The sequence below is a fragment of the Haliotis rufescens genome, unplaced genomic scaffold (genome assembly GCF_023055435.1).
Source record: "Haliotis rufescens isolate VD_foot unplaced genomic scaffold, xgHalRufe1.0.p SCAF_1, whole genome shotgun sequence".
NCBI lineage: Eukaryota > Metazoa > Mollusca > Gastropoda > Lepetellida > Haliotidae > Haliotis > Haliotis rufescens.
This window is the reverse complement of record NW_025963779.1, coordinates 19,643,468-19,657,519: the sequence shown is the minus strand read 5'-3', so window position 1 is coordinate 19,657,519 and position 14,052 is coordinate 19,643,468. Positions and strand designations below refer to the sequence as shown.

The following is a 14,052-nucleotide window of genomic DNA, read 5'->3' as shown; positions in this document are numbered from 1 at the left end:
AAGCAACGCATTGCCACGTAGCAGGGGGTTTTGGCTTTAGCCGAATGACAGTCACCAAGCTAATGGTCCGTTATATGTACAGTGGGTGGACGGGAGGCAAGTGATACTTCATCGTCAACATCGTTGGTGAGGCAGCGTGAAGCAACGGTACAACTAGCCATGCACCATAACGATACCCCTGAACGTCGTTGAGATTTTATCCCCAAAAGCGGTTTTTGCCTCAGACTGGTCAGAATTGGGACAATGAGTTAACTGACTATAAAAGTCCAGTTTCCACCCTTGCCGACCTAGGCTGATATTATGGAGTTAGCTTTTGGCTGGACTAACGAGTCTATGCATAGTCCAATCACAATCGCGCAACGAAATCAAAATCCGGTTCGTAAACTGTCACGCAGATTTCCATCGATTGCAGGATTTGCAAAGCATGTCCACCGCCAACTCGTTGTCAACAGATATTTTCCAAATCTTTTCATGTTTTTCACCAAGGTGCTCATGTGATTTGGTGCACGGGGAGCCACCATTTTGTTTGAAGCAAATGCAAGTGATACGAGAGGTGGAATCTGATTGGTCCATATGAGAGGCATAGAAGTTACATAACTCATAATAGCCACTGGTGGTGGTACGATCGAGTCCAGGAATTCCAGCCTAGTTCGGCAAGGGTGGAAACTGGACTTTTAAAGTCAGTTTACTCTCTTGGCTCGGGAAGATGTAAAATACTGGTTGAAGCTTTTACATCTCAGCCCAGATAGACAGTTCTACAAGATGTTAACTGCGTTGGACGACACTCGCAGGACCACTTGGGCCACCCATATTAAATAATATGGTTTTTTTAAAAATTTGGATGTAGACTACAAAGATATGTGTATACATTTGTACAAGCAGAGACTCTTTGACAATTTACAGCAAACCTAGTGCGGTTAAGTCAACAACCTATCAGACTCATAATCTTTTAACATAGAGACTAGTGATGTCACATTATTATGACGTCATTGGTAACTGTTGACGTCACAATGTTCTGCAAAGCATTATGATGCAATTCTATTGTAGCGATATCTCTTAGGTGACACGCATGAGCGATGTTTCCTACTATACTGTCGATTGGTGCATGTGATTTCAATGTGTGCGGTAGCCTAGTGGTTAAACCGTTTGCTTGTCATGCCATAAATAGAATTACAATAGCAACGATGAATACTTATCGTACGAATGAGACCACTGCTCCTGGAAGCTCCATTTACCGATTGGTCTTTTCCGACACCCCCGTGACATACACGCACGTGTGCACGAATACCACCCAATAGAACTACTCCTATTTAAAAGCGAACCGTCGACAGGGTTGCCTAGCCCCAGAGCAACCTACTGTTGGTCGTGCAACGGCGTGGGGTGAAATGGGGGTTTAACGTCGCGTCCAAGATTATTGCACTTATATAGCGACGTACATGCACGTGTGTGTGTGTGTGTGTGTGTGTGTGTGTGTGCGTGCTTGTACTAGTCCGGACTGGTGCCGATTTATAGTGCTAGCACACTGAGATACCATGCCGCTATTTTACATGGATACCCCACTCAGACACAGTATAGTGACTCCGAGTCGACCAGTCCTTGTTTAAGCCCCTAAATGCGAGCTCCAGACAGGGTAACAACAAGTACCATCTTTTAACGTCTTTTGGTATGACGCGACCGGAGATCGAACCCCGGACCTTCCGCTCTCCGGGCGGACACTCTACCACTAGACCACGGTGGCGGTCTGTTCGTGCAAGGAATCGCGACAAAGCTTTCAGGTTAGGCAGCATGCAGGCACAATCCCGAAGTGAGGGAAAGATATGTTGGGATGCCAGTGAGCTACCTAGATGATGGAGTCTTCTGTTACTGAGGACAAAGCGCAGGGAAGTTTCTTTGTTTGCTGCGGTCTGATTGAACGCACCAGCAAATAAGTTGGAGTCCCCAAAAGCCACCAGGACAGTACGCATTCCAGTCTCGGAGGGTCTTCACGTGAATTCTGTATCGTAGAGCATATAACCCTAACGATACAGGCGTGAATAATATAAGGCTATGGTCGACGTTGTGTCTTACTCACCTCCATCGACTGTATGCTAAATTCAGCCAGCACTTTCTGCGAGGTGACCATGCTAGAAAACCCTTGTCACGGGCTTGTGTTTCAAATAGACGCTGGGTGGTCTCGAGGAAACACACCCCAGAACCACGACTACATCTCTCGTTTTGATAGCTTGGCCAAAGGCAGTATTACTGAAAAGTACTCCGTCTAGCCATAGCAGATACAAACTGAGACAGGTGGCTTAGTTTGTGAAAGCTGCCGGCTTGAGTATCTCTATTCACTATTAATACTGAAGCAAGATACCCCTTTGCTACCCCTCCGCCCCCCGTTACATTGAAATCACATGCACTGATATTTATCATCCAAAACTGACTTCCACGGGAGATATCGCCTGGGTGAGATCACAGCAATGAAATTGCATCACAATGCTTTTCAGAACATCAAATGGCACTACTATAATCTCTCTGCCACTGTAGCTGGTAAGCTGCACTTATTACTTTCAAGACACTGCTTACTACTGTTTACAAACTAAAAAAGTTGGAAGAATGATTTTGGAGTTAGAGAAAATGCGATATACCATTTAATGCTCTGCCCAGATTACACAATCCAAGGAGCCAAGGAAACGTTGGATGTGTTGCGATAGATGGCGATACCTGGAGACGCCTGCGGGCGGGTTGCATTGCAGGGTCCAAGATGGCCGCGTCCAACGTATAAATTTGTCGTTTTCCGTCAGGAATGTACTGGCTAACTTTCAGCGAGTTATATATTTTCCACATATGTTGGTATTGTTTGTTTGTTGTTTAACGCTGCACTCAGCAATATTCCAGCTATATGACTTCGATCTGTAAATAATCAAATCTGGACCAGACAATCCAGTCATTGAAAACATGAGCATCGATCCACGCAATTGGGATACGATGACATGCATCAACCAAGTCAGCGAGCCTGACCACCCAATCCCGTTAGTCGCCTTTTACGACAAGCATAGTCACCTTTTACGGCAAGCATGGTTTGCTGAAGACCTATTCTACCCCGGATCTTCACGCGACACATACGTTGGTAGTTCCACGGACCTAAATAACCCGTGATAGATCTATCCACAAACAATTTATCGATAATAATTTGAGCAGATGTTTTTATTCAAGAAGTCATGAACGCATCAGGTCTGCTTCGAATTAAGACACGTTCAGCGGCTTCCTGTCTGTGTCTTATGGATCAGTGAGTCTGTGGTACGCATTATGCTGACACCCAAAGCGTACATTATTTGAATTAAGCAGGTCATTTAATTCAAGAACATGAACGACATCTGACAATCCATGGTCTCTTCAGTACCGTGCCAAGTTTCCTTCTGAGTGTCTGTGTGTCTGTTGGAGCAGTGTGTCTGAATATCAGCATTCTTGAAACAGATTGTAGTCTTGTTCTCGAATCAATCGCAGGGGACAGAAGAGTTTATCTAAGGGAGGAAACTCGTCCCATTTCACCCATTCCCAACCTGAAAGATTCAAATGATTTCAAATAAATATTATATTTACATGCAAAGAGACTTGAAGTTGTTAAAAAAAAATACAGCTACCTTGAATTATTTTATTTTATACAAAAATATCTACATGCATTCGTAACACACAAATAACGGAAGAAAAATATTTCGATTAAGAAAGTTATTTCATTATTTATTTTGTAAACAAAACCTACTTCAAGTCTACCACCTGACTCACCCAGACATTTATGTGGCTCCATGTTCTGTGGTTCTGCCTTGAAGCTGAGGTCCACCTCTCCCCTGACGAACAGCGTAACATAGTGGTAATTCTCCTCTCTCTTCACTCCGTTGACTACAGTGCAGTACCGCACCCCCTTCAGTGTCAGCCCCGTCTCCTCCATCGCCTCCCTCGCACCGCACTCCTCCCACGATTCACTGACAGGATAGAAGTGTATATTATGTTCACGGTATGACCCAAGCCAAGGGAGGATCCAGCATTTATAAAAGGGAGGGATTGTATTTCACACGTCACACGTAGTCAGCAAAAGCCCTTTTTCAGCAGGTTTTCCAGCTTCGAACACCCAAACAAACTGGTACTAATGGGTTTTATGATTCCCATAACAGTTATCGACATAAGTGTACTGCATGCAATGATCCACAAGTTGAGTGATTTCCTGTCTTTCCCTTTTATAGATATATATTTTTTCTTTTTGGTAGGGGACGTAGTGGGATGGATTGGGGTGGTGGTGAATGACATTAATAATATTCATTAGCTGCTATCAAATCCGTTCTACACTATCGTCACTACAATATCAATTTCTGCCATTAAAGGCATATATTAGTTTTTTCTTGGTAGTAGTGATTGAGTATGGTTTACGCCGCTTCTAGCACTATTCCAGCAATATCAAGGCGGGGGACACCAGAAATGGGCTTCACACATTGTACCCATGTCGGGATTCGAACCCGGGTTTTCGAGCAAACGCTTTAACCACCAGGCTACCCGACCGCCCCTCGTGGCGGTATATATGTTGTGGTAGCAAAAGTGAGTAATTTGGGGACATATATATATACAGTAGGAGAGATATGGACGACATGACATACATGTATTGCAGTTATTATCGTTATTTTGTCCAAAAAGAATAGTTTCTGATACTTCTTATTGAGGGACTACATTAACCAGAGTTATCTCCCTTGGAGCAGTTCCCGCCAAGCTCCTTCCCAGCGCGTGACACCTTCGTTACACTCTTAGTATTAGAGAGCTCCGCGAACGGACTATCGCTGTGAGGGGCTTGAGTTCCCGCACAAGCTCCTTCGCCAGTCAAAAATCCGCAAATTGGCTAGCCCTGTGGGGAGCTTTAGTTCCCGCGCTAACTAGAGACTGGTGTCGTGACCTAGATGCGCAAGCTAGACTACTAGTCTCGCGCTGACTGTTAAACAAGATCACACCCTATCGGACTCACCCAAATTCTAAGTGTCCTCCTGGAAGGGCATACGTTCCCTCCCCGGAGGAACCTTGCCTGATGCCGAGCAAAACACATCCAGGGTGGTCCTGACTTGTCACAAAAACGCCTACCCCGACCTTAGGTCGCTCGTGGGTTTCCTCCGTAGTAGCAGACATCTTAACAGTCCCGCAGAATGAATAAAAACATGAATAAATTAATTGTATTTTAGTATTTGAATATAATTCAATTAGCTTTTACATCGATTAGGTTAATATCCAGTATTTGGGCAAAAGTGATGTATAGATCTATCTGAAATGTCTGTCTGTGTATATGATTTCAGTGTGATTTAGGTCATAGGGAAAGGGTTGATCTGTGAACATCCGCGTGAGCTCCCAGTGAGTGTAATAACAGGATGCGCATTTCCGCATCTGCATGTTTCAAATCGGAAATTTGAAACATGAAAGTTTATCTCCATTCAAGATGCATGGCTATGTCAGAATCTTGGAAATGCGAGCCCTTTGGTAATACCAAAAAAGATGACTATTTCGCAACGTTTATTAAGTAAAAACAAGTCTTGAACGTGCTCGCCGGTAGTGCTTTTGAAAGAATTACTTTCAAATACATAATTTCTTTCGGTCATAATCAAAATCAAGGCATAACGTTGATTTGATACCCCTGGCGGACCAATTAGAACTCAGGATTCTTATTTATAATGTTTTTAATCCGTTATAAACAAGTGTGTGGGGAAGATGCCCCGCGAGAAATGTGCGTATTTTTTATTCGAGTTTAAAAACGTTCCATAACCAATCCCATTATAAACAATTTTGCGGTAGCGAGAACTAAGATCTGATATTAATGAGATTGATACCATAACAGTCGTATTATGGCAGCACCCATCTTCCCGGGGCAAGTGAGTTAACTGACTATAAAAGTCCAGTTTCCACCCTTGCCGACCTAGGCTGGTATTATGGAGTTACATTTTGGCTGGACTAACGAGTCTAGTCATAGTCCAATCAAAATCGCGCACCAAAATCGAAATCCGGTTCGTAATGTGTCATGCAGATTTCGGTCGACTGCAGGATTTGCAAAGCATGTGCACCGCTAACTCGATCGTTGTCAACAGATATTGTCTAAATCTTTTCATGCTTTTAATCAAGGTGCTCATGTGATTTGATGCACTTCGCGATGTAAGACTCGTTTTATCACAATATAGATCTTGATTATCAATCAGATCGTCTTGACTGGGCGCCACCGTTTTGTTTGAAGCAAAGTGATACGAGAGGTTGAATCTGATTGGTCAATAGGAGAGGCATAGAAAGGACATAACTCGTAATAGCCACTGGTGGCGCTACGATCGAGCCCAGGAATTCCAGCCTAGTTCGGCAAGGGTGGAAACTGGACTTTTAAAGTCTGTTAACTCTCTTGCCTCGGGAAGATGGGCAGCACCATGCAAAGTTCACTCTGTTAAACTGTTTCACACAATCTTCACCGCTTACCACTCGAGTCAAATTATTTATTTATCAAAAGGCAAAAGAACAACGACGAATATAGTAAATCACTGTTTATTTAAGTATTCACTGAAAAATCTATATAGGCTATAAAGATCGATTGAATTGTGATATATACTGACGTCAGCTCGGGTGTCTAATCACGACACGAAGACAATTTAACTATAAATTCACTGTTATGAGATAATTTAACTATAAATTCACTGTTGGGAGATGAACGTACTATGTTTTCGGTGTAGAGCTTCTTTTTACCAGCAGAGTTAAGAACGCTAAGTTGAATTTGTAGAATACCTAATTACCTACTTACTTTGTCATTTTAGGTTCAATAAAATAATATATTTTCTGAATTCTATAGTATATGGGTACATTACATGTATCTTAATATAATGTATCCCTAATAACAACAAAAACTCACAGGACACAAGGTGCGCCGAGCTGACATTCCTAGAATGCCAACAAATAGATTGGCCATCCGACCAGACTGACCTTGTTTTGCCGTGGCCGTGCCGTAGCAACAGCGCATGCGTACTATATAAATACACCTAGCAACAGACGTTTATAACGTCCATAAACATTAAGTAAATCTAGTTTACTATACAGCTTGTCTTTGTTTATAGAACACTCTGAATGTTAATAAAACACTATACATAATTGGTTCAAGGAAACAAGTTGTCGCAACAATTACGACATACACATCTAACACTATCTGGTGCCATGTACGTCTACGCGGGAAATCAGGAATTACCATTACAACTAAATTTTATCTCAACACCTCCCGACTCAAACCGGATAAACATGCCACTTATGGGGACAGCCACCAGTAATTGAGCTACACATGGTGCCCATACTTAAGGATACGACCAAACACGAGTAATTGAGCTACACAACGTGGTGATGTGTAAGGATACGACCAAACACGAGTAATTGAGCTACACAACGTGGTAATGTGTAAGGATACGGCCAAACACGAATAATTGAGCTACACAACGTGGTGATGTGTAAGGATACGACCAAACACCAGTAATTGAGCTACACAACGTGGTGATGTGTAAGGATACGACCAAACACCAGTAATTGAGCTACACAACGTGGTGATGTGTAAGGATACGACCAAACACCAGTAATTGAGCTACACAACGTGGTGATGTGTAAGGATACGACCAAACACGAGTAGTTGAGCTACACAACGTGGTGATGTGTAAGGATACGACCAAACACCAGTAATTGAGCTACACAACGTGGTGATGTGTAAGGATGCGGCCAAACACCAGTAATTGAGCTACACAACGTGGTGATGTGTAAGGATACGACCAAACACGAGTAATTGAGCTACACAACGTGGTGATGTGTAAGGATACGACCAAACACGAGTAATTGAGCTACACAACGTGGTGATGTGTAAGGATACGACCAAACACGAGTAATTGAGCTACACAACGTGGTGATGTGTAAGGATACGACCAAACACGAGTAATTGAGCTACACAACGTGGTGATGTGTAAGGATACGACCAAACACGAGTAATTGAGCTACACAACGTGGTGATGTGTAAGGATACGACCAAACACGAGTAATTGAGCTACACAACGTGGTGATGTGTAAGGATACGACCAAACACCAGTAATTGAGCTACACAACGTGGTGATGTGTAAGGATACGACCAAACACCAGTAATTGAGCTACACAACGTGTTGATGTGTATGGATGCGGCCAAACACGAGTAATTGAGCTACACAACGTGGTGATGTGTAAGGATACGGCCAAACACGAGTAATTGAGCTACACAACGCGGTGATGTGTAAGGATACGACCAAACACGAGTAATTGAGCTACACAACGTGGTGATGTGTAAGGATACGACCAAACACGAGTAATTGAGCTACACAACGTGGTGATGTGTAAGGATACGACCAAACACGAGTAATTGAGCTACACAACGTGGTGATGTGTAAGGATACGGCCAAACACAAGTAATTGAGTTACACAACGTGGTGATGTGTAAGGATACGGCCAAACACGAGTAATTGAGCTACACAACGTGGTGATGTGTAAGGATACGACCAAACACCAGTAATTGAGCTACACAACGTGGTGATGTGTAAGGATACGGCCAAACACCAGTAATTGAGCTACACAACGTGGTGATGTGTAAGGATGCGACCAAACACGAGTAATTGAGCTACACAACGTGGTGATGTGTAAGGATGCGGCCAAACACGAGTAATTGAGCTACACAACGTGGTGATGTGTAAGGATTTGTTTGTTTTTCTGTTTGACGCCACTCAGGAATATTCCGGTGGTCTGTAAATAATCGAGTCTGGACCAGACAATCCAGTGATTGTCCTCATGAGCATAGATCCACGCAATTTGGATACGACATGCGTCAACCAAGTCAGCGAGCCCGACCACCCGATCCCGTTGGTCGCCTCTTACGACAAGCATATAGTCGCCTTTTACAGCAAGAATGGGTTGCTGTTCAAAGGCCTATATATTCTGACTCACTGATTTCGGCTAGTTCAAATCTAAACTCTTGCTTAAAGTTGCATGAAAGTAAATGGCTTGGCTAGAATAGTTACGACTGGTGGCATCGATAGTCAAAGCTCCCCACTGTGATATAGGTGGCCACCACCATGCTTGGAGTGGAACTCGCAACCGACTGACCGTTATGTTTACAAACAAGTGATGACTGCCGTGACCCGAATACTCTTACCCCTGCTAAATTATGTTCTTTGTTTGTCAGTTAGAATTTCTATTTCGATTCAACTAATCATGTAATTGGTATAGTAAGAATTTATTCGGGGATTTGCGTGATTTTCAGTTAGTCTGCAATCTCGAACCAATCTGATCAAACAAACAAAAAAGGTTATTTCATCTGGCAAATCTGGTCAGTTGTAAACCTTTTCAGAATTCACAATGAAGGCATTACCTAAGACATAAACAGAAATATAAACTTGACTGGGGTTAGAGGGCAAATTTCATGACTCTTGTAAGAACCGCTTTCACACTGGCGGCAGCGATGTTACCGAGAGTGTAACGAAGGTGTCACGCGCTTGGCACAGCTTGGGGAAGATGATGATGGCGATGAAAAGTAATATATAACTTTGCAATGATTATGTCACACACTTCTAATGCTCCATGCCTTCAACAATGAGTTCATCCACCATACAGTTTACTATACTTTTGCTGCGCTCTCTGCTGAGCTCCTTTGGAACTTTGAAACCCAAAGTGGGCAATGATCATTCGTGACCAACTCGTGTTATTCCGAGACAAGCCGAATAGCGACTCGTGCCCCTCCCGCTGCCATTTTTGCGACCGGGTTCCGTCTTAGCGCAAACGGGCATACCTAAAACAATTGTCAATTCGTTGCGTAATGGTTCACATACATTTCCCAATATATTATTTATATTTCAGATGCAATTTAAAGCACACCGGGAGGGGCGGAATTATACAGTATGATTGAACACATTTAACTGTGTCTTGGGTATATTTTTAGATGCAAGTTATATGTAAAATCAAAAATTATTTCTGAGGGATTCTTTGACATAGTACTTGAAACCATACGCGCATTCTGATTGGTTTGTCGTATTTTCACACATAACATTCATCGATAGGGGGACGAGTCTTCTTGCAGGTTACGGAAAGGGGCGAGTGGTGACGAATGGGGCAATGATGTGAGGGTGTAGCTTGATACAGTCAACCTTGAATTGACAACACACATTTTTCTACGAGTTTCGCGCGATCTCGGGTTGTCCAACTGCCCTAAGAGTTAGTCTATTTCTATTTCTCAAAGAAATGAAACACAGAATACCATGTTCCACGCTGAAGGTAGAAGCAAACTTATGCATCAAGCTAAAACCTGAAATTACTGTCCTCGCTACCTTTGACGAATCTTGATGAACAACAATACTATCAGCTTCTGTTTGGGGAATTCTCGACTTATAGTTCCGACTTAAAATCCTGCAGATGCCCATGGAACATATAATTTCATAATGAAATCTGTTCGTTTAAAAACAAAGGATTCAAGAAACCCGTCGGTCATCATTTAAGGGGGATAACTCTTGGTGTCATCGCTGATTGTTATTGGTGGTTTTTCTCTGGTGTTCTATATTTATTTGGTTTGGTGACAATCCATGGTCTCTCCAGTACTCAGCCAAGTTTCCTTCTGAGTGTCTGTGTGTCTGTTGGAGCAGTGTGTCTGAATATCAGCACTCTTGGAACAGATTGTAGTCTTGTTCTCGAATCAATCTCAGGGGAAAGAAGAGTTTATCTAAGGGAGGAAACTCGTCCCATTTCACCCATTCCCAACCTGAAAAATTCAATAGTATTCGAAGAGTGAGTGAGTTTGGGTTAACGCCGCTTTGAAAACAGCCTGGTTCCCTGGGTATGTTGCGCTGGCGCCAGCGCAGCATACCCAGGGAACCAAGCTGGTTATATCTAAGGAGTTCACCACTTTGGTGAAACCCACGAGCACGGATATGATGCTGGCAAACCTAGAAACATAATCGGGGCGGACCGGTATTCCAAAAGACAAGATGCAGATGGATTAAAATAAGTTATTAAATATTGTAAAACATATTCTGAGGCTAAACGATGGTTGATTTCACAAAATATTTCACTGGGGGATAGACTTTGACAAGTACTAAGAAACAATACATCGAGGTTTCATATAGTTAGGAGCACTATTTTGACATGGAATTTCATATTTCTGCAAAATAAATAGTATAATGCATTAGGGACACACCAGCGACGATAAATAAATATACCTCGGGCTGTTTTTTGTTTTGTTTTAAACAAAATTACGACCTGACTCACCCAGACATTTATGAGGCTCCATGTTTTGTGGTTCTGCTTTGAGACAAAGGTCCACCTCTCCCCTGACGAACAACTCCACGTAGTGGTAATTCTCCTCTCTCTTCACCCCGTTGAGTACAGTGCAGTACCGCACCCCCTTCAGTGTCAGCCCCGTCTCCTCCAGCACCTCCCTCGCACCGCACTCCTCCCACGACTCGCTGACAATAAACAGATGCGGGAGTTATTCGCAATAAATAAATATTAAGGTCTGGGGCTATATTGACTATATTCAAAGCCCGGAAGGTTTGTCTGCACTATGACGGCGCAGCCGGAAGTTACAAATATTGGACTGTCCTTGCATGGAATACTAAAACACCGGCACATATGAAAACACGTGATTATTATTTGTACTTTATAGAATGGGTTATCGGTCCTTTCTATAGAATGGTCTTTCTTCTTGTGCTCAAACGCCTGCTACACAGCCATAAGATCACTCTAGAGTAATATGAAGTCATGATAGAGTGAATGACGTAGTATATGCTCTTCCATGAAAACGGAGTAGCAGGATGCTGTGAAATCGAAATCGTTCTGGTAAATATTAACCATTTTCTTAAAATAGGAATATTCATGCCTCCTGGGGGTGAGGATTTTTTTCAACAAGCCCCCTTCTCAAATCGCCCCTCTGTACTTACTGGTTGGATTATTCGCACATTAAAATGGCAATCTACCTATACATGCATCTGCCATAGTTGAGTAACACATCGTATGTTCTGGGACGAATTAGTTTGCCCTTGGAAGCGTTCGGCAGCCGCTATCAAAGCCATTGTCCACATGTTGATTACAGTCACATATTTGAGAACATAAACTATCCTCAAAGGCGTTATGCTTGCCGTAATAAGCGACCAACGGGATCGAGTGGTCAGGCTCGGTGACTAATTGGTTGATGCATGTCATCGTATTCCAATTACGTAGGACCCGTGAAGATTCCGGGTTAGAATAGGTCTTCAGCAACCCATGCTTGCCGTAAAAGATGACTATGCTTGTCGTAAGAGGCGACTAACGGGATCCGGTGGTCAGGCTCGCTGACTTGGTTGATGGATGTCATCGATCCCAATGTCGTGGATCGATGCTCATGATATTAATCACTGGATTGTCTGGTCCATACTCGATTAATTGCAGACCGCCGTCATATAGCTGGAATATTGCTGAGTGCGGCGTTAAACAACAAACCAAACCAAACCAAACCCGTGGAGATGGTCATGAATATGCATGATGGCGTCTATTTTTAGATACGGACTACTGTGGGTTGACATTGTCTACCAACTTTGATGCGTCAATCGGAGTTATCTCCCTTCGACCCCGATATCTGGCGCATAACCCGGAAACCACCCTCTACTTCCCCCCCTGCTCGGATTCACCACTCATCTAAATTCCAAGTGTCCTCCTGGAAGGGGAACAGTTCCCGCGCTAACTAGAGACTGGTACGATGATCTAGTTGCGCAAGCAAAGACTACAACTATGACATAGTACCAATCTCGCGCTGACTGTTGAACAAAATCACACCCTGATCGAACTCACCCAAATTCTAAGTGTCCTCCTGGAAGGGCATACATTCCCTCCCCGGAGGAACCTTGCCTGATGCCGAGCAAAACACATCCAGGATGGTCCTGACTTGTCACAAACACGCCTACCCCGACCTTAGGTCGCTCGTTGGTTTCCTCCGTAGTAGCAGACATCTTAACAGTCCCGCAGAATGAATGGATGGATAGATAAATATTTAAATACAAGTTTTGATTATTATTTCAAAACAAAATTGAAAGCTTGACTAATTGTATTTACGTCTATTAACAGGTGTTTTGTTTATATAACCTTTGCATCTATTCAGTTTAGTTCTATACAGCTTCAAATCAGAGACTATAAACCGACGGTATATGGTCTCAGTTCAAATTAATAAAATACTATCTGTGAAATCAGTACAATTTCACCTACACACTTGGAAAGAGTTGTATATATAAAGCATCAGCATTATTTCCCCACGAGTAGGCTATACAATGAAAGTATTGACATCTATATTTGAACCACAAACATCCACTGTGAGTAACGTGTAACGGTATAGACACAAGCAAAAACAATCTTCTGGGAATGACTCCGTGGCACTTTAAATTTATATTTAATTTAATTTAAATTTTGTATATCATGAACCATATGACGTATACCATAAAGTAACATTTCATTGACAAATCTGTTTTAAATGATGAAATTGTATTTTGATATTGGATGTTATGGTTACTCGTAGAATTTAACTGATAGTATTCGGTACTACACACGCCAAACAATTCTCAAGAAGAGGTATGTTCTTGTGAAAATGTCACAAGAGCAAATGGATGTCTGGCGAGCGTTGCAGTCACGATTGATATGTAGATTGTATTAATGAATAAGGGAGCGTAGGAAATTAACGGTGATGTTACGAATTCCATACAAATCAGAAAATCTGCACGTATCTGTATATAGCCCGAGTAGTAACCTCGATGATAGACCATTAGTCGGGATGAACCTGGGATTCGAACTCATGACTGTGTTGGGTCACTTTACGCTAAAATGTCTTTTTTCGAGACAGTTTCGTATTGCACTCTTTATTCAGTAAAACTATATTGTTGACTTTCTACCCAAAATATCTCGTTTGAGCTTGTCGATAATACACAACTGGTAGTTTCTGATCAAGCTCACCTGGGACTATGTTTCGCTAATTTAGAAGTCTAATAAAAAGTGTTCAATCTGAAGAAC

The 14,052-nt window shown here is 42.5% G+C and overlaps 1 protein-coding gene across 1 annotated transcript; it reads right to left on the bottom strand.

The window, feature by feature from the left end:
- Positions 1 to 3,171: 3,171 nt before the first annotated feature.
- LOC124113404 lies at positions 3,172 to 13,004 on the bottom strand. Its single transcript, XM_046473734.2, has 7 exons — positions 12,847 to 13,004; positions 11,290 to 11,486; positions 10,687 to 10,783; positions 6,893 to 7,019; positions 4,988 to 5,220; positions 3,766 to 3,962; positions 3,172 to 3,542 (listed from the first exon to the last, which is right to left on the bottom strand). Exons 1-7 carry the CDS (start codon positions 13,002 to 13,004, stop codon positions 3,439 to 3,441), a joined length of 1,113 nt encoding a protein of 370 aa, XP_046329690.2. The 3' UTR covers positions 3,172 to 3,438.
- Positions 13,005 to 14,052: the final 1,048 nt, after the last annotated feature.